Source organism: Tenrec ecaudatus, chromosome 10 (genome assembly GCF_050624435.1).
Source record: "Tenrec ecaudatus isolate mTenEca1 chromosome 10, mTenEca1.hap1, whole genome shotgun sequence".
NCBI lineage: Eukaryota > Metazoa > Chordata > Mammalia > Afrosoricida > Tenrecidae > Tenrec > Tenrec ecaudatus.
The window spans coordinates 63,993,728-64,014,492 of record NC_134539.1 but is presented as its reverse complement, the minus strand read 5'-3'; the positions used below and the strand labels follow the sequence as shown (position 1 = coordinate 64,014,492).

The 20,765-nt window shown below is 47.5% G+C and overlaps 1 protein-coding gene across 1 annotated transcript in view; it reads right to left on the bottom strand.

The window, feature by feature from the left end:
- Positions 1-20,765, bottom strand: part of GNA14 (G protein subunit alpha 14) — a 243,691-nt gene that overhangs the window by 12,523 nt on the left and 210,403 nt on the right. The window contains exon 3 of the mRNA XM_075560516.1: positions 15,204-15,358. Within this exon, the coding sequence (XP_075416631.1) occupies positions 15,204-15,358 (155 nt within the window). The remainder of the gene's footprint in view (positions 1-15,203; positions 15,359-20,765) is intronic.

Genomic DNA, 20,765 nt, shown 5'->3' with positions numbered 1-20,765 from the left:
TACCATGAGGGAGAGCCAAACAAGTATCCACTCGCCATGTTCACGTTTCTCTAGCACCCCACTTCCAAGGGACCGTAATGTGTTCATCTGGGTGGACTAGAAAAACAAATTCATAGACACTCATGTGTAAAAGAAAGAGCTTTATATCAAGAATAATTGTACATCAAGAAAGCATCCCAGCCCAGTCCAGATCAAGTCCATAAGTCTGGTATTAGCCAATATGTCCAAGACCAGCCTATAAATTCCTCTTCAGAGTCATTCAACACATGCAATGATACAGAATCAAGGAAGACCACAGCCCAGTGAATGGAAAGTCTTCTAGATCAGTGGCAGTGGTAGCATCTCAGTGCTGGCGTGGATCTCCACACGTGCAACTCACCCCACAGTGCCCAGCATAATGCAGCCACTCAACGAATATTCTTCTGATGGGTGGATCAGTGGTCAAACCAGCAGACATTACTAGTGGCTCATATCTCTATTTTCGTGTGAAAAGGGACTGAGTTAGACACAGGCACACGCAGCACCTGCCTTCCAGAAACTCATACTAGTTTAAGAATGAGAGAAAGAAATGAGTAACTAGCCACTAACAGGAGGTGAGTGCTGTGCAGGGACATGACTTGGCCTGGCTCTTCTAGCTACAGTCTTCGTAACCGCCATGAAATGACTGGGTGGAAGCAAGTAGAGGATTCTCCTCTAACTCAGGCAGTGTTCCCTTTGCCGGAAACAATCTCAGAATGAGGCACAGAGAATCTCACACCCACCAAGGAGGAGCCCGAAGTGAAGGTAGTCAGAGTTCTGGGTGACATGGCCAAGGAACGGCACCAAGGCAATGAGACAGAGCAGAGGCACAGGGGCAAGACTGTGAGACAGAGAGGGCAGTGCAGACTAGAGTCGTGGACCGTGAGACATGGAGTACAGCTGTGCCTTTGGGAAGGAGGCTGGCTTGAGGCTGGAGTGCCTTTTTTTGAAGCACTAAAGCTTTATAGCACGTGTCTCTCAGGGCAGGGCCCAAGGAGCCACAGGGCTGAGGACCAGAGAGAGGTGTGCCTGCACATATGGCTGAGAAGCTACACTGCAGACAAAAGAACTGTATCCTTAAGGTTGCTGATCCTGACTTGTAACAAGTGAGCCGCTTTAGTAGAACTCATAGTCATGAGTATTATCTGTGAGTTCTGTGGAGCCACTGCAAGGAGTTTCACTCACCAGAGGAGCAGCGTGCTAGAAGGAGGACAGTTGGTGTAGGTGTGGGAAAAAGGAACTTGGAGCGTAGAGGCGAGCTTGGCCTCCGCCTTGTGCAAACCAGAGTCAGGGATTCTCGGCTCCTTACTGAGCATGAAGAAGGTCAGGCATGACACTCATGCTACTTCCTCAGTGAGCATAATCATAATTCCACCCAGTTCTGAGCATCTACCAGTCACTTTACACACACTTAAAGCTGTGGTCGCTGGTGGGTTGCACAATGGGCAGCTAACTGCGAGGTTAGCCGTTCAAAGCCACCAGCTATTCTGCAGGAGATAGATGAGACCGTCTGCTCCTGTAAACAACTCTAGTCTTGGAAACCCACAGGGGCAGTCATACTCCACCCTATAGGCTAGCTACGAGTCAGAACTGACTCAGTGGCACTGAGTTTGGTTCGGGCTTTTTGCATGCAATTTCACTCCCTTAAACTACCCTGAAAATAGTTACCACCGACCTTCTTTTCTAAGACCAAGAATCAGAGAGGTTCGATTGTTTTGTATAGAAAGAAAAACAGCAGGAAATGGAGAGGCAAGCGACATCATCAAACCAGTATTTTCTAAAGCACAGGCCAGCAAATGTTTTCTGGGAAGGGCCAGCGCGTAAATCATACTCAACATCCGGGCCACTTACAGTCTCGGATGTGATGGCTCAGCTTTACCGGGGTAGTTTAAAAGCAGTCGCAGACAATGCAAAGACGAATGGGTCTGGCTGTGTTCCAATAAAACTTTATTGATAAAACCCTGCTCTAGATGATGAGAAAGCAGCAGTGAGCAAGGCAGGCAGACTTCCTGCTCTTGCCGGGCTCAGACTCCAGTTAGGGGCTGCATGTAAACGCACAAGCTGGTTGATAGGCTTTGAACATGGGCTACCTCATGCCCATACACATTTCACCCACACGTCTTCACTGCAACACCACACTGTTGTCCATTTATGTTTGCCAGGTGTCCCGAACGTGCTTTCTCACACAACTACTGTGTGCTTCCGGAGTTCCAGTCCTACGCATATGCCCACAAAGAAGCAAAAGCAGGAACACAAACAAACATGAGCACACGAATAGTCAGTGCAACACTGTGCCCATCAGCAGAGGTGGTTTATCCACACACATAAAATAGTGCCCACACCCCTTGTGCTCTTGAGTGCAATCCAAGTCACATCTTCCCCTTAGGGCTTCCCAGGGCGGCATCTTCACCGAAGCCAGCTGCTACCACCCAGTGACTGGTGGGCCCCAGTCACGATCTTTCAGTTCACTTCCAAGCACTTAATCATTGAGTCACCAGGGCTCCTAGTGAAAGGCCCCTTGGCCAGGAGCAGTCGTGAAGTCTTGATGACACGTGAATGAACTTAGAAAACATTCGGAGTGAAAGCAAGCCCAAACTATAGCAGTTACTGTCATCGAACCGTGTCTGGCTAGGGACCCTACAGGACAAAGAACTGCTTCTAGGATGTCTGAGGGCGTTAATCTTTATAGGAGCAGAAAGTCTCGTCCTTCTCCTGCAGAGTGTCTGGGGAGGGTTGAACTGCTGAACTTGTGGTTAGCAGCCCAATTCGTAACTCTTATACCGTCCCAGGAGTGAAAGAAGCCGCTCATGAAGGGACAAATGTATGGGATCCCACATGTCTGAAGCAGGCATTTGCACATGGTTACCAGGGGTGGCAAAAAGGGGGTTGGGGGACTTAGCTTATGGAGCACTAAGCTTCTTTCTGCTAATGAGGTGGGAAAATATAGAAATGGATTGGAATGATATTACATAATCTGCTGGAAATAACCAGAGTCATTGAATTACATGTGTAAAAAAACATTAAATTGGCAAATAATATATGTATATATCCCACAATAAAGCAAAACTTTAAAAAAGTGATTTACTTGTAATTGTACTAAACCCACTGTCATCTAGTTGATTCACAGAGCTGCTCTGGGTCAGAGCAGAACTCCTTAGTAAGGTTTCCAAGATGATAAATGTTTACAGGAGCAGACCACCTTATCTTTCTTCTGAAGAGCAGCTGGTAGATTTGAACTGGTAACCTTGTGCTTAGCAGCCCAAGATTTAACCACAGTGACAGCCTCCAGGGATGGGATTCCCTGTGAGGAAGGTGCATATGTTAGAAATACCAAAGAGAGTGGGTTTTCTCCCGTGCATTTGCTTTCTAGTCTCTCCTGTGAATGAAGAAGAGGAGGGTGGAGTTATAATAGCCCCTGGGCCTTGTGCACTCCAGGGCCCTACGTGACCATGCTGGCATGTGGGCAGGGTATAGAGTGGAGCATCCCAGCTCCAGGGTGGTCAGTAGGAGTGCCACAGGGAGCACATAACATTTGAAATGAGACTTGACGAAATCCGATGATTTCTGGAGGTCAAGTTGTACGATGGGCTCTGCAGGCTAGGGACAGAACGGAAACAAAGGCCAGGAGTCTGGGGAGGGGGGGGGAATGAAAGGAGGGGCTGGGTATTCACGGAGAGCAGAGCTGGCTGACTCAACTGATGCACTGAGTACAAAAGTTCTGGTGGAAAACGAATGTCTAGAAAAGTTTGCCAGGCCAATTTGGAGATGCCACACAAAAGTGTCAGTGGGAGACCACTGACAATGTCTAAGCTAAGAATACGTGACCGCAAAGCTGCCCTCACAAAGGAGGCCAGCTACTGCTGGCGTTCTAGTGAACGGGGCACAGCTTGGGGGGCGTTGTCTGGGACAGTCGGCCACAGAGGGCTGAGATGGTGAAAGAGAAAAAATGCAAACCGTGTTGCTGAGGCAGGAGTCCCTGTGTGGTACAAATAGTTACCATGGTCAGCTGCTAACATCAAGGTTGGAGGTTCGACTCCACCCAGAGGCACCTCAGAAGAAAGGTCTGGAGAACTACTTCTCCCAAACACAGCCATTGAAAACCCCCTGAAGCGCAGTCCTACGGCTCTGCCACAGGGCACTGGGGTCAGACTGCATGGCACTGGTTTCCTTCTGCTGCTGCTGCTGTCACTTGGCTGAGGTGAAAGAAGCTTCCAGAAAATAACCTCTCCTCACTTCATCTGTTAAGCAGACTCACACCAGCGTAAAATATCTCCACAGGAAAGGGAGAGAGAGAGAGAGAGCAGACCTCATTCCAAAGCACCAAAACTTGAGGGCGACATTCCTGCTCGGAGCAGCTGTTCACAGAGAGACTGCAGGGCTGGCCCCAGCCTGAGACATGATGTCCCCTTCCTAGATGACAGCATTACAGAAGACAGCCCTAAAGATACAGTTCAGAGTACGGCCGGTCTGACCCGCCCACGTGGGGCAAACCAAGAGGGGAGTGCAACAGACCAGCAATGGGAGCAAACCACAAAGGCCCTGAGGAATCTTGATTGTAGGCTTCTGTCTGGGGTGGGGGGGAAGCTCTTAGCACCTCATCTGAACTGGCTGGGGAATACTCACCAGGGGGCCACACTGAAAGTCTAAAGGTGCAGTGGGGTGGGGAACAAGACCGCTCCATCCTTGACTGCAGGAAGAGCAATGGGGCCTTGTAGAAAGCATGTCCCTTGAACACCAAAGCTGAGGACCAAAGGGTCTAAGTCCTATTAGGTGAGTGGGTCCTGAGATACGGATCCCTGAAAAAAGGGGGCTCTCCCCCTGCCCCTCTACTGGACATGTACCTAGAAGAAGTGAGAAACAGACCATGACCGCACATCTGTACTCCATTGTTCATGGCAGCCCAGTTCACAATTGCAAACAATTGGAAACAGCCTAGATTTCCAAAATCTGAAGAACAGATTTAAAAACTCTGGTATATACATCCAATGGAGTACTATGCAGCCCTAAAAAGCAGTGATGAATGCATGAAGCACATCATTGCATGGGAAGAGTTGGAGGAAATTATGCTAAGCAAAGTAAGCCAAGTACAACATGAGTCCACAGAGGTAACCTTAAAAAGCACAAGGGCACAGGGGGAAAGCCACCAAAGGCATAAATCCCCAGGGCAAGGTCCAGGCACTCTGGCAGGGGATGGACACAACCCAGGGACGCATGTGGCAGCCAACTAAAAAGTAGGCTTAAAGGGAGGTTGGGGGAAAAGGAGGACATAGGGACATGGATAGTGGGAACAGAGCACTATCCCACAATGGAGAGGGTATTGTTCGTGTCTCCACAGGAACGTGAGAAAGGAACCAGACATCAATCTGGGGCGCCAAGCCTCGGGAGCAACATACCGGCATGAAGTAGTGAACTAACAGAGAAGACTGCAGGGCTGGCCTCAGTCCCAGCTACAGCTACGTTGACCCCTCCCCAGAAGAACAGAAGAATGAACTACAGAGGACAGCACTGAAGATATAGCCCGGTGAGAGAGAGAGAGAGAGAGAGAGAGAGAGAGAGAGAGAGAGAGAGAGAGAGAGAGAGAGAAACACCACATCCTGACCCACCGAGCCTTGAGGATGACATTCCTGCTCGGAGCAGCCAGTGCACAGAGAGGACTGTGGGACTGGACCCACTGGCCCACAGTGTTACAGGTGACAACACTGGAGATACAGTGCGGGTATTGTGCCTGGTCTGAAATCCCCCTTACACACACACACACACACACACACACACACACACACACACACGAGCAAAACACAAAGAGTGCGCAACAGAACAGCAAGGGGAGCAAAGCAATGACGTCCTTGAGGAATACTAAAAATAGATCTCGGAATCAGTGGGCAGGGCATGGCACTTTACCAGATCCAACTGGAAAATTCAGAAGGGTCAACAGACAGACCTGGAACTATTTATAGGCTTTCTTTCTTTTTTTCTTGTTTCTTTTCTTCTTTCTTCTTTTTCTCATGTCTATCCATATAAGATAGGCAGGATAACCAATCCTGAGGAGAAAATAGCAGGCTGATGGCTCATGGGGGGTGGGTGGGTGACAGACTTGAGAGAGGAGGAGGTGAGAAAAAGGGAGCAGGGAGCCAACAAACTCCAAGGAAACAATAAGATCTAAAATCAATGGCGAGGAGGGCATAGAATGTCTGGTGGGGTTTGATGAAGTGCAATGTAGCCGAGAGAGAGTACAGCTTACTGAAGGTTGAACATGATAGTGGGACAGAAGAAAAGTAATAAGGAATAGAGGAAAGAACTAGGAGGCAAAAGACATTTATAGAGGTATAAGTATAGGCATGCACATATGAAAATATACTAATATATTAACAGGGTTATAGGTATATGGATATATTTAAATGTTAAGTATTGTGGTAGCAGACAGGCACTGGGTCTGTCCTCATGCACTCCCTCAATGCAAGAACATGTTTTTCTAATAACCTGGCATTCTGTGATGCTCGCCTTCCCAACACAACTGCTGAAGACAAAGCGGGTGCATAAGCAATTGTGGTGAAGAAAGCTGATGGTGCCAGTTATAAAGATATAGCACCTAAAGTCTTAAAGGCTTGAAGGTAAACAAGTGGCCATGTAGCAGAGAAGCAACAAGCCCACATGGAAGAAGCACACAACAGGATCAGTTATCAGAAGCCCCAAAATAAAGAAATATATCAATGCAAATGATGGGGATCAGAATGGAGACTCAAAGGCCATCTGTAGATAATTGGACATTCCCCTACAGAAGGGTCAGAAAGAAGGGACGAGTCAGCCAGGGTACAGCATAGCACAGAAGGAACACACAGCATCCCTCTAGTTCTTTAATGCTTCCGCCCTCCCACTATCACAATCTCAGTTCTGCCTTACCAACCCAACTGGACCAGAGCATGTACACTGGTACAAATAAGAGCTCTAGGCACACCGAATCCAGGTCAGCTAAACCCCTCAGGCACATAATGGGAGTAGTGATACCATAAGGGTAAGTGGAAGGTGGGGGAGAATGAGGAAAAATGGGGAAACAACTACAATGATCGACAGATGACATGCCCCCCCCAAAGGGGACAAACAACAGAAACGTGGGTGAAGGGAGACAGTGGATGGTGTAAGATATGAAAATAATAATTTATAATTTATCAGGGATCCATAAGGGTGCAAGGGTGCGGGAGGGAGGGACAAAAGAGGAGCTAATACCAAGGGCTCAAGCAGAAAGAAAGAGTTTTGAAAATGATGACGGCAACAAATGTACAAATGTGCTTGATACAATTGATGTATGGATTGTTGCAAGAGCTGTAAGAGCCCCTCTACTATTGGTTCAGGACAACAGTTAGACTTGCAACAATTTGAATGGTCTCTCTCTCTTTCCCCCTTTTCTCTTTCTGTGCCGATCTAGTATAAGATAGGCAGGATACGCAATCCCAAGGAGACGGCAGCAGGACCGATGGTTCTGGGGGAGCATGGGAGAGGAGGAGTCAGGAGGAGGGGAGCGGTGGGGCAACAGGGACAGGGGAATAGAAAAGGATCTAAAATTGACATTGAGGAGGATGTAGCATTCCTTGTCGTGTTTGATCAATTGAAATGTATCTCAGAGCAATTACTGAGAGGTGAACACTGGGTAATCATGATACTGGGGCAGGAGGAAAGAAAAAAGTAAAAGAGTAAAGAACAAGAAAGTTATGTGTGTGTGTGTGTGTGTGTGTGTGTGTGTGTGCGCACGCGTGCACGCGTGAATGTAGATATAGATATACATAAATGTAAATATATACAGATGGGTGTATTTCTTTCTCTATATATATATAAATACAATAAGGAAGCAGATGGACTTTGGATCTCTACTTAAATCTTACCTCAGTACAAGAACGGTTTGCTCTAATAATGTGGCAATGTAAGATACTCAAGAGTCAAAATAGGCGCATAAGCAAATATGGTGAAAAAAGCTGATGGTGCCCAGCTATTAGGTGATATAGTGTGTGGGGTCTTAAAGACTCGTAGTTAAACAAGTGGCCATCAAGCAGGGAAGCAACAAAGTCCACATTGAAGAAGTACACCAGCCTGTGTGATCATGAGGTGTCGACAGGATTTCTTGCTCAAAATCAAGCAATCAAATTGACGTGAAGGAGCATAGACAAGGTGGAGACCCAAACCCACCTCTAAGATAATTGGACAGTCCCTCACAGAAGGGCCATTCGGAAGGGATGACATATCCAGGGAGCAGTATAGTACTGATGAAACACATAACTATCCTCTGGTTCTTTAATATTTCTTCCCTTTATTATTATGTTCTTGGTTTTATCTCCTTAATCTTGTTTTACCTATGTACATTCATTTGTATAATTAAGATTGTTCGATGCATGAAATCCAAGATAGATAAACCCTTCAGAAACAGTGATCCTCTGAGGGTATGGGAAGAGAGGTGGGGTAGGGGGTAAAGATAACAATGATTGACTGCATAAAGCCACTGGAGGCGAATGAATAACAGAATTGTAGGTGAATGGATACATTGTATGGTATAAAATACAGCAATAAATAAATAAAGGTTCCTAGGAGGTAAGGTGGGAGAGAGAGGGGATAAAGAGGAGCTGATATCACAGAGTTCAAGAAAAAAGAAAATGTTTTGAAAATGACGGAGGCAAAAAAAAAAAAAAGAAAATGACGGAGGCAGCAATTATACCATGATGTTTGATCTAATTGAATTACGGATTGTTATAATATCTGTAAGAACTTCCAATAAAATAATTTTTAAAAATCCTTCCTTCACTTAGGAAGGCTCCCTCTTCCATTTCCCATTCTCTGACTCCAACTTGCCTATCTCTTCGACATTTACATTGCTTTGCAGAAGGAGCTCATTGGAATTGGAAATTGGGAGCCATTGACTTGAAGTAGATAGAACTCAAACTCACTGCCACCGAGTCCCTGTGGGTTTCTGAGCCTGTAACTGTTTATGGGAGTAGAAAGCAGAGTCTTTCTCCCTCGGAGCGGCTGGTGGTTTTGAATTGCCAATCATGCGGCCCAACACGTAATCACTATACATCCCACCAGGGCTCCTTGAAGTGGAAGCAAAGCCACTTGGAACTTTCACATAAACCTCTATTTACTGAGTATGTCTTTAGATTCAACCCATGTCTTCCTATTCCGAGCCTTTAGGGGTGTGTGGCAGTTACATAATCTGGTGTCAAGTTTAGGATTAAAAGTGTAGGGGTGGAGTCTAGCCTGTCAATCAGAATATAACCAACAAGGCCTCTGTGGGCATGGCCTTCTCCTGAGGATTCTGGGAACTCCTGTATTTCTTCCTTGGAGGCAGGAGACACACTCTCTCTCTGCTCACTTCCTGGGAGACACTGCAGTCCACAAGACACCTGGAACTAGTGCCCTGAGCTGGAGAAGCCACGTGGAGATCCTGATCAGTGCTAAGATGCTTACACCACTGGATCCAAAAGACTTCCTAGCCACTGGGCTGTGATCTTACTGTATTCGGCATCATTGCATGTGTTTCCTGAGTCTGCGGAGGACTTTATAGCTTGGTATCGGACATATGGGCCAGTATTGGACTTACGGAGTTGATCTGGACTGGGCTGGGATGTTTTCTCAATATTCAATTGCTCTTGCACATAAGCCTCTTTCCTATACACATGACTGCTTCCCTGGATTTGTCTCTCTAGTCTACCTGGACTGACACAAGGTGTCTTGCAGAGCGTTGAGTCATCTAGACCAGGGTTTCTCACCTCAGCAGCGTGGCATTGGGAACACACAGCTTTCATGTGCAGGGACTGGTAACTTTCTAAGCTGTTTAGCAGCATCTCTGGCCTGTATCCACTCTGTCCACTAGATGTCAGTAGCAACTACCTGGTTGTGACGATAATGCGTGGGCTCCCTTTTTACTCACTGAATGAAGTCCTTCTGTGTACACGAGTGCTTTATTTTTAACTGGCCATCTATGTTGTCCTCACGGAATGTGTTCCCTTCCTCATCTCTACTATCCTGGGGATGCGCTGCATGAGGGCACTTAGAATTGTCCCCATTTTCTCATCAATGATCCAGATAGCTTTGAGTTTTACATTGAGGGCTTTGATCCACCTTGAGTTTGTTTGTGTGCATGGGGTGAGATATGGGTATTGGTTCATTCTTCTGCAGGTGGATATCCAATTTTTCCAGCACCATTTACTGAAGAGGGCATCTGCTTCCCATGTCATGCTTTTGGGCCTTTGTCGAAAACCAGTTGTCTGTATGCGAATGCTTTCATTTCTGGGTTCTCTATCCTGATCTTTTTGGAGATTCTTGAGAGGACTGTGGGGAGTCCCTATGGTGGTGGGCAGTGGGGGCCCCTGGGGTGGTAGGAAGTCAGGGGTCCCTGGGTTGGTGGGCACAGGGGAGCCCCAGGAATGGAGGGCAGAGGGGTGCCTCTAGGTTGGTGGGCAGTGGGGACTCCTGGGTTGGTGGGCACAGGGGTGCCCTTGGGGTGGTGGGAAATGGGGAACCACTGGGGTGGTAGGCAGATGTGGGGCAGAAAAAAAGTTGCACAGGTGGACAATTGTCCAGTCTTCTGAACTGACCAGACTGGAAGCACTTGTGCCTTCCCTCAGGTGTTGATGTTGATACCTTTACTATCACACCAACAACAACAACACAGTACCACACTCACCTAGGACGTGAGGGCTTACACTGGAAAATACGGGGTGTCTGAGGGAGTAGAAGACAGCTGTGCCAATGTTGGAGAGCTGTTGGCAGGCCGACAAATAAGGTCTTGCTACATGGATGCCCTCTGTGTTGTATTAAGATCTGTATTAGTCTGAGCAGCCTGTGATGATCATTCTGAGGTGTTGGGTTTTGTTCATATCAGGGCATATCTCAGAGGTGCTATGGAATGGTGGATTGCCCTCTTGAAGTTGTAGAGTACATTTTTCTGTTTTTCAGTAAATGAAACCCAGGATTGATGAACCTATAGGGATATCAAGTAGAACAAGGGGATTGAGGAAGAGTGCGGGGGAGGCGGGGGATAAACGGGAGATGCTTTCCAGGAAGAAATAGGATGTTTGGGACGTGACTGTGGAAGCAATGGTACAGTTCTGCTTGATGTGGTTAAATGATGCAGTGACATGACCTTTGAGTTAATTCCCAAGTAAGAGCAAATTGAAAGTACAAACAGACAAACATAGATCCAGGTTTGGGGCTCATACTATGTCTCAGCTCCAACTTAAGAACAGTTAGTTCTTACATCATACTCGTCCCCAGGAAGGAAACACAGAGACCGGTGCTTTAGCAAAATGTGGTGAAGAAATTAGATGGTGCCCGGCTATCAGATAAAATAGTGTCTGGGGGTTTAAAGGCTTGTCTCCAAACAGCAGCCATTTGAGTGAGATGTCAACTAAGCCCCCATGGGAGAAGAACACCGTCATCAGACGCTGAAGCGTTGTGAAGCATTTAAACTGAAGTAGAAGGAGAGATTAATACAGAACTTAAAGTCTGAGAATCTGGTTTGCAGAAGGCTGTGGGTGCAACTATACAGAAAATAAACCTCGGGTGAACTCCCGGCACCCACAATTGAGGGACAGAAGGAAGGAGGTCACTAAACTGAACGTGTCGGTGAGCTGAGTACAGAAGGTCAAAGGCAGAACCCTGACTTGAACAGTTAGGCTTTTTTTAAACAGGGGGCCAATTCACTGTCCCTCAGACCATTGGAAGGCCGGATTATAGTTTAAAAAAAAACTACAAACAAAATTGTATGCACACTGCACATATCTTATTTTGAAGTAAAAAAAACCAAAATGGGCAAAAACACCCGGCGGGCTGGATGATTGTCCTCGGCGGACCGCATGTGGCCCGTGGGCCGTAGTTTGAGGACGCCTGAGTTAAACCTTGTCAGCAGATTCCCCCTAGGATACACACAAGACCTCATCAGGTTTCCAACATCTTATGTATTGGGGGGTTGTACTGTTTTGGTTTTGATTGTACATAGCTCAGGAGTCTCGGGTATCTCAGAAATAGTATGTCATCGGGGGTCACCCTCTTGAAGTTGCAGTAATTTTTGTTGTTGTTGTTGTTTGGTGTACAAAACCCAGGACTGCTGGACCTATAGAGTCAGCAAGTGATGTAAGGGTTTTTGGGGGAGGGGGTACAGAGGAGGTGGCAGGGTGATGACATAAAGGGGTCCATATAGAAATAGAATGCCTGCAAACTGATTGTGGTAACACATATACAATTCTGTTGGATGTGACTGAAATATGGAATGATTTGATATATGTGTCAATCCTAATTTTTAAAAAAATCTCTGATATACTTAGTTTATTGTGCCAACCTGACCGATAAACACATGTGGGGTTAATTGAAGGGTAGAGAGATAAATGGCTTGGTGAGCCTCGTTTTTCTAGTTCTTGGGTCTCTTGCTTTCTGATGGTCGGACGAGGGTGCAGCTGCCTTAGCCAGTGCCCTGCTTCAACTGACAAGGCTCCCTTCCTGCAAGACACCCCCCAGGAGAAGTCACATGGACCTACCCTGGTGCAGCCCTGGGTGCTGGAGCAGCCATGTGGGGATCCCTGCCAATGCTGAGATGCTTACACATTCACTGACTCGGCTTTCCTCCCTGCAGACAGCATCATTGCATATGTTTTGTGAGATGGAGGAGGACTTTGTGGATTGGTGTCGGACCTATGCGTTAATGGTGGACTTGTGGGTTTGGGCAGCACTTGGTTGGGATGTTTTCTTGATGTGCACTTACCTCTATATAAAACTCTCTCTTATACATGATATTCTGTAGATTTGTTTCTCTAAAAGTACCCAGACTAATGCAATCTCAAAAACAACAACCACAACAAAAAACAACCATCCCTCAAAAATTGATGGCCTGATTTTCAAGGCATGGAATCCTACACATCGTCCTGGTAGGTACTTTGCAAGTGGGTCCACATCAAAAGCCCCAGCCAGTCCCCAGGCCCTTCCCAAAAGCACATTGCAGTGCACTGCATCCAGGGAAGGCAGCACAGGGAGAAGTGCCTCATCTGACTTTGAGATGCCCCAGGCTCCCCAGGCGCTTAAAGGATCCTGGGGACACTGCCTTCCATCTCTTTTCTGTACTGACCTAGCACCTTATCAGGGTCTATTTCCTTGTCCTGCTCTAGCAATTAAATGTTACTGTAGTTTGTTTGGCTCAGCCAACCAGGATCTACGCCATCAAACACTCTGTCTGGGACAAGGGCCAAAGAAAGGCCCTGAAACAGCAGGAAGTAATATTTCCAGTTTGGTCTTTGGTCTCCTGCTTTGTGCAGGGGTGAGCCACTGTCCAAAGCCAGCTCAGAGGGCTGGCTTAAGGGTAGGGATAGGCCTGGAGCCCCCAGAAGACAGATGGTTACAGGCAGAAGGGAGCCAGGGCTGAGCTTCATAAAGAGGCTCATCAAGGCAGAACTGAGATTCAAAGTAGTGCCTCAGGAAATGCCTAAGACAATGAAATTATGTGGGGCGGTTTGCAAGCTGAGCAAACTACCGCTTTTTAAGGTAACATGTTCGTGGTGGAACACTAGGGCTTCATGCATCCAGACGTCGTGTGCAGGCTGGCAAAGGCGCATCCGTAATGCAGAATTCACCTTTTTGTAGTAGTAGTTGGAATTTAATACATAGATCATGTCATTCCATTCTTCGATCACATCAGGCAATATTGTACAATTGCTACCAAAGTCGCCGAACAGAATTCTCCTTCGATGCAGGAAACTTGGGCTTAACATCTGCCTGTGGGAGCACAGTGGTGATGTGTCGGACTGCTAACAGAAAGGGCAGCAGTTCAAAATCACCAGCCACTCCTCGGAAAACCATGGAGCTTTTTACTCCTGTAAAGAGTTTCCATCCCGGAAACTCACAGGGTTGCTCTGAGTCAGCAGCGACTCGGCGGCAGTGAGTCTGGTTGGAGGGTGCCAGTGGAGGTTCCCCTGCTGCTTCCACGGTGAGCAGGTTTTAGCAGGATGTCTAGCCTACGATGAACTTAGCTAGCAAACGCTGGCAGCTCAGCCAGGGAGGGCCGGATGGGTCACAAGGGTCTGGTGCTCAGCCAAGCAGGACTCTGGTGGAAGGCCAGGCAGTGTCTCAGCCCATCATACGAAAGGCTGCCAGGAGTTGGGAAGAGTACCACCACAGGCCTTCGCAGGCAGTCAATAACCGAAACAAAGGCGGGAGATAATAAAAGAGGACAGCATATAAATGAAGCACTCACTGGTGGCGGGACTAACTTTCTATGCTTCCTTTGTGGTGCCCACTAGAGGGCAGCCCCCGATCAACAACTGACAGGACCGTTTCTGAAGTCTGACTTCAGGACAAATGGGCCTTCTGTCTTGGCATGGGGGGGTCACATACATCCCCCGGCTGCTAAACCAAAGCTGGCAGTTAAAAGCCACCAGCTGCTCTGCGGGGGAAAGATGAGGCGAAGGAATAGGCTTTCTACTCCTCAGGGGCAGGTCTCAGAAACCCCCAGGGGCAGGTCTCCCCTGTCCTACAGAGGATCCCCGAGTCAGAATTGAGTGGATGGCAGTGGTTTTTGTGGGGGGAGGGCAGAGGAGGTTGGTCTGATCAGGACATCAGAGAGGCAGAGAGCTGGGGTGGTGAGAGGGGGATGCCAGGAGCCAGTGCCCTTTTAGCAACCCAACTGGGGTCATTCTAATGATGAGAAACCAAACTGGGCTGAGCCCCACAACACAGCAGTCTTAGAAACCAATGATGGAGGACACGGGTTGTCTGGGGATCCATGGGTTGGTGGGAGGGGGTTAGAAAGTCACGTGTGGAGAAACTAGGCTCGATTCCCATCCAACGCTCCATGTACACAGCTGCCACTCCCTGTCACTGGGAGCCCGTATGTGGTCGTGATGCTGAACCGGTTTCAACAGAACTTGCAGACTAAGATGGGGTAGCAAGAAAAGCCTCATGGTCTACTTCCAAAAAATTAGCCAATAAAAGCCTGCAAAATACAGCAAAACTGTGTCTGATGTGCCACCAATCATCGGATGGCAGGACCAGGCAGCGACCAGGCAGCGTTTATTAGCTCTGTGGTGCACGGAGTTGCCGCAGAGCAAACAGGAGATGGTGCTGCTTCTCTGCCGTCCTGTCCTGAGTGCCCCCCTTTGAAGCGGCGTCCGGGGGTCTCCCAGCGCCCAGCCACCCCGTGCCTGTGGCTCGGTACTCACTATTTGGTGGAGTCCGACAGCTGGTACTCCCTCCGTCGGTCATAGCACTCCTGGATCCCGGGGTCCCGCCACAGCTGTTTGATGGCCTCCACCTGGGCTTTGGACAACGCCGACACCTTATCCACTTCGACTTCTTTGATGACCTGGGCGTTCTCCTACTCAAAGAAAAGAGAACTTTCCATTACGCAAAGGATCGGAGGCCCCCTCCTCTCTTGGGGGGGGGGTGTCCCTGGGGTCAGGGAGGATGACTCTGGATTCTGATGTGTGTGGTGGGTGCCCTCAGAGGGTCTGCTCAGTTCATAAGTAGAGCGTGTCCCACACACCTAAGACCTGCCTACAACCTCATCGCACACTGGCCTGGGGCCTTCGAGGCCCAGTCCTGGATGGGGAAACTCTGAGGATCACCATGAAATGACTTCTGTGTTGGTCCGGGTGGACTAGACAAACAAAGGCACAGACACTCATATGTGTATAGGAAAGAGCTTTATATAAAAGAGCAGTTGTAGATTAAGAACACATCCCAGCCCAGTCCAGATCAAGTCCGTAAGTTCAATATCAGCCATATGTCCGATACCAGTCTGTAAATTCCTCTTCAGACTCACACAACATATGCACTGACACTGAGTGCAGGAAGATCACAGGCCAGTGGGTGGAAAGTCTTGTAGGTCCAGTGGCGGTGGAAGCATCTCAGCGCTGAGGTGGGTCTCCACTTGGCTCCTCCAACCCTAAGGCTCTGGCTGCCATCAGCATAGCTCCATGTGGCTTGTCAACAGGAATGTCTTACAGGGAGAGTCAAGCAGAGATTCTCTGTGTCCTGCCTCCAGGGAGGAAGACAGGAGTTCCCAGAATCCTCAGGAGAAGGCCATGCCCACACAGAGGCCTCATTGGCTATGCCTGATTGACGCTTACCCTTTCTCAAGTTGACAGATTATGTAACAGCCACCGCTTCCTTAGAAACATGCTAGCTATATGCATGTCTGTGTAGACATGTGATAGACAACTGGAATACGAGACTTAGTCCAGTGTTTGAAATACTCCTTTGAACTCAAGACTGAAATACTCGAACGAGAGAGGGGGATCGTTGCTATCCCATGCTTAGAGATCTATGGCTGCTGAGCTTTGGTTTGGTTCGAACTTCTTGGTTTTAAGGGGACCAACATATATTTGCTCTTTTCTTGCTTTCTCAGCTTTCTTGTGGCATGTGTTAGTCTCCCAGGCATGGCTCTGCCCTTGCACATGAGGCTTACTGAAAGGTTTCAATATCTGCAACCATCATGTCCAGCCTCCTACATTTCAAAGCTGTACAAGTTAACAATTCATGCAGTGTAGTCTCATAAGATGCATCGCACATGCATAAATGTCCTTTCTCAACAGTGTTTTAAATTCTGTTCCATTGACTAAAACAATGTTAATATCAATAAAATTACCTTATGCCCCAAGGGGATGAATTATGATATACTCCAATAAAATGATACTGATGTCGTCAAAGTGAACCAAAGACATAGATGCATAAACAGACTTTCAGATATCCCCCCTGATATAAGGACAGTTCATTTTTGTGACATGGCCCTGGTCGGTCCATGCCGTCATGAAGGAAACACTGAAGATATGAGTGCTGGAGGAAAGTGTGGTGAACATCAGATGGTGCTTATGTTTCAGACAAATGGTAGCTCTGGGGCTTTAAAGGTCCGTCTCGAACTAGCTGACATCTAATTGAGGAGTCAGCTAAGTCCACATGGAAGGAGTCTACCAGATGGTATGATCCAAGGATTATACATCATAAAATCCAAACCCTGAGAAGGGAAAGGTACACAAGCCTAAATTCTAAACATCCAGTTTTCATAATGCTATAGATGTCAGTGGATTCCCACTGATCAGAGTCTCAGAAGGTGAACAAAGAACATTGTAAGGCGGATTTGGACGCTGGAGTTAGGCTGGAATGTAACACCTTGTCATTCGATCTCCCTTCTGACCCGTTTTGAAGTTCTTTAAGCTTTTACATTTTATCTGATTTCTTCTCAGTTGTGGATTTTGGTTGTTTCATTTGGTCACTGTGGCTGGGTCCTTTCATCTTTTTTGTCTTTGTTTTGTGTGTTTTTCTGTAGAGGGAATTGGGACAGGTGGGTCTATGAGGGCAGCAACTGGATTTAAAATTGTCTGGACACAGAAGGAGGAAAATGTTCCAACGTTGATGGTGGGGATGACTGCACAACCCATCTTAATAGGACTGAACTGCTGAACTGCATGCTAAGGAAATCGTGACTCGATACGACATTTAAAAGTAACAGTATCATCAGCTGAGCCTTGGTGGGGCAGTGGGTTCCACGTGGGGCTGGTAAGCAAAAGGTCAGCAGGCGGGACCCCCCAGAGGCTCTGAGGAAGAAAGATGAGGCTTTCTGCTCCCAGAAAATATCTCCAGCCCCAGAAACCCTACAGAACAGATGTACTATGCACTATAGGGTCACTGTGAGTTGGAATCCACTTTGTGGAAGTAGGTTTGATTACCATCAGAGACTAGAGAACTGACAAATAATAATTAATAATAACACCAACTGAAAGTCAGGTATCACAATGTGCCAATGATCAAAGACTTTACCACCAGGTGGATGAGTTCTACTGTGCGCGTGCGCATGCGCGCACACAAACACACACAAACCCGACAAGCTGTCAGTCTCTCTGATGACTATGAGACTATTATTTGTATCATTGCTACAGATAGTAAATAATGAATGCTCTATGTTGTTGCCCTATTATTATAGCACTCGATAAGATCATTATTCCTATAATTATCTGATTCCAACAGTGCCAGTTATTGGCCACTTACCATGTGCCAAAGGCTTTACATACATTATCTCATTTAATCAAAGGAAGTCTAGCACAAGGCCAGAAATCTTTTCCAAACCTTAGAAAATGAGAATTATCTGGTTGGCCAGAGTTCACCACTTCCCATCATTGGCCCCAGAGGCTCTGCTTTCCGCCCTCGGCCACAAGTTGCTGCTCATAAGCCAGAGAAATGGGCCCATGCTGTCTCTCTGCCTTTCTCCCCGCATCTTACAGCAGTCGTGCCAGGCAGTGCTGGCTGATCAGCAGCAGCTGTGAGTCAACACGCACCCACCTGGCAGCTGGGCAACTTTGCCAGTACATGGCACCCATTGACCCAGCTGACCCAACATGGCACCCATTGACCAGCTGCTCTCAAGCTTGTATTCTTCATCCCCATCCGTGTCTAAGAGGAAGCGGGAGAAAGGGCGCTCTTACAGACTGACACAGCTCAGCACACAATCAAGGGCTGTGGTTAAGCTAGCATGACACTGCACTACAGGTCACACGAGGGAAACTAGACTCTTCTCCTGAATAGTGGGATCCGCAAGGTCAGCAGTTTGCACCCACCAGCCACTCCACAATAGGCAGTCAAGACTTTCGGCTCTTGTAATAGAGCCTTGGACACACAAAAGGGCAGTTCCACTCTGTCTGGTAGGGCTGCTGGGAGTCAGTGGGGATGAACTTTTGGGAGGGACAGCCAGAGATAGCCTCCCTCATGTGAGGTGCCATCAGGATGGGCTAGTGGGTGGGGGGGCAAGTTTTGAAATGAGAAAACATTTGTTGTCCTTGCTCTCATTCTGACAAGTCATGAAATGGCTCACGGTGGCGTCCCTGTATCATTTCTTCCTATATTTCAGAACTTAGCACCAAGCTAAAAAAGCAAAACAACACAATCCCACCATGGTCCAGTTGTGTCTGACTCTTAGCAATGCAACTACCTGAGAGAGAAAATCACGAGAAATCCCCAAGTCAACAAATGCCCATGTGGGAAAGTAGAAGTCTGGGCAGGGCACTGTGGGAGCCTAAAGGAGCCCATGGGCAGAGTGGGGAACTTGTTGGTCATCTTGGTCAACCTGTCCCTTGAACTCTATGACTAGTGGCAGTCACCCTGGCTTTGTGGGGTACAGGCCTCTTAAGCTGCTTTCCTTAATTATGAAAATTTAGCTCAGTGGGATCTATTTCTACTTCTCAATACACAAAGCAGACTTTCTCAAAAGAATGACCCTACAATATTTTTTAAAATCTTTGTATTGGTATGGGACAAATGACTTCTTTATTCAATTAACAATGTGTGTGTGTGTTTTCGTTAATATTTTGCTTGGTTACGTGGCATAGCAGTTATATGTTGGGTAGCTAAACTGCAAGGTAAGCAGTTCAAAACCACCAGCTGCTTCAAGGGAGAGAGATGGGCTTTCTTCTCCCACAAGCTGTTACCGTGTTAGAAACGCCCAGGGGCAGTTCTACCCTGTCCTGTAGAGTTGTTATGAGTTGGCATCCACTGATGACAGTGAGTTTGTTGCGAGTGTTGTGTTAGTTCCTGTATTTTAATGGAATATCACCCAACACAAGTCCGTGGACATATTGCCAGCACTCTCCACGTGAGAGGAAACCAAACCCAAACCCAGCCCCAAGCCCCTTGCTGACAAGACACGTCTGCCTCAACAGCCCTGTCACTTTGTTTGATTGGAAAGAAAAGGGAGGAGAGGGGCTGGGGAATCACCAGGGAGTGAATGTTATAGAAGCAATCTCAGCAGACACAGAAGCATAACCAGGTTTGAAAACACTGACCTGGTAGCTGTCTTTCCCTCTTTTGCTTTCTCAAACAAACCACGGTTTCCCTGCTTTGAGGGGAAACTGGAAGACAGATGTTATACATGTGTGTTTCTCTCAGGAACCCCCAGGGTGACCTCATCGGAGCTGCTTATGAAGTGGTGCCATGGTGGCTTCCCGCACGGACCTCTGGCTGCCTGGTGACAGTCTCTGCAAGGTCCATTGGCTGGAATGCAGGGCCCCGCTGGCACAGCAGATCCTGGCCAGGGCTCAACTCAGGCAGCAGGCAGGGTTGTCAGGCATGCTATATTGCCTCTCTACAGCTCACATTCTTACTGACGACACAGTCAGGAAGCTACAGCACTTATTCTCAGATAACTAAGCCTTTTCATTAAAGTTTACATTCATTAACATATTCTATATGATAAGATATTAGAAAGAAGAGGCTTTCTACTCCTGTAATGAGATACAGTCTTGAAAACCCACAGAAGCAGTTTTATTCTGTCCTAATGGGTCAATATGAGTTGGAATCAACTCAATGGCAGTGACTTTGGTTTGGTTTTTATATGATAAAAAGCTTCAATTAATGATATTTCAAGTGTTCACTCTGATACACCGGTCTCAGTTGGCAGAGAAAGTTAAGAAGTTGACTACTAGCCAAAAGATTGGTGGTTCAAATACACCCAGAGCCACTGCAGAAGACAAACCTGGCATGTGCTCCTGGAAGACCACAGCACTGAAAGCCGATGCATGCTGCCTGTGGACAGGACCCCTGGTAGGCCAGTGCATTGCTCCTTGGACTTCCAAGCGCAAGGTCAGCAGTTTGATACCACCAGCTGCCCCATGAGAGAAAGATAATGCTTCCTACTTCTGTCGAGAGTCACAGTCTTGGCAACCCATGGGGGAAGTTCTACCTTGGCCTGTACAGTTGATAGGTCGGAATCGACTCAATGGCTGTGAGTTTGGTTT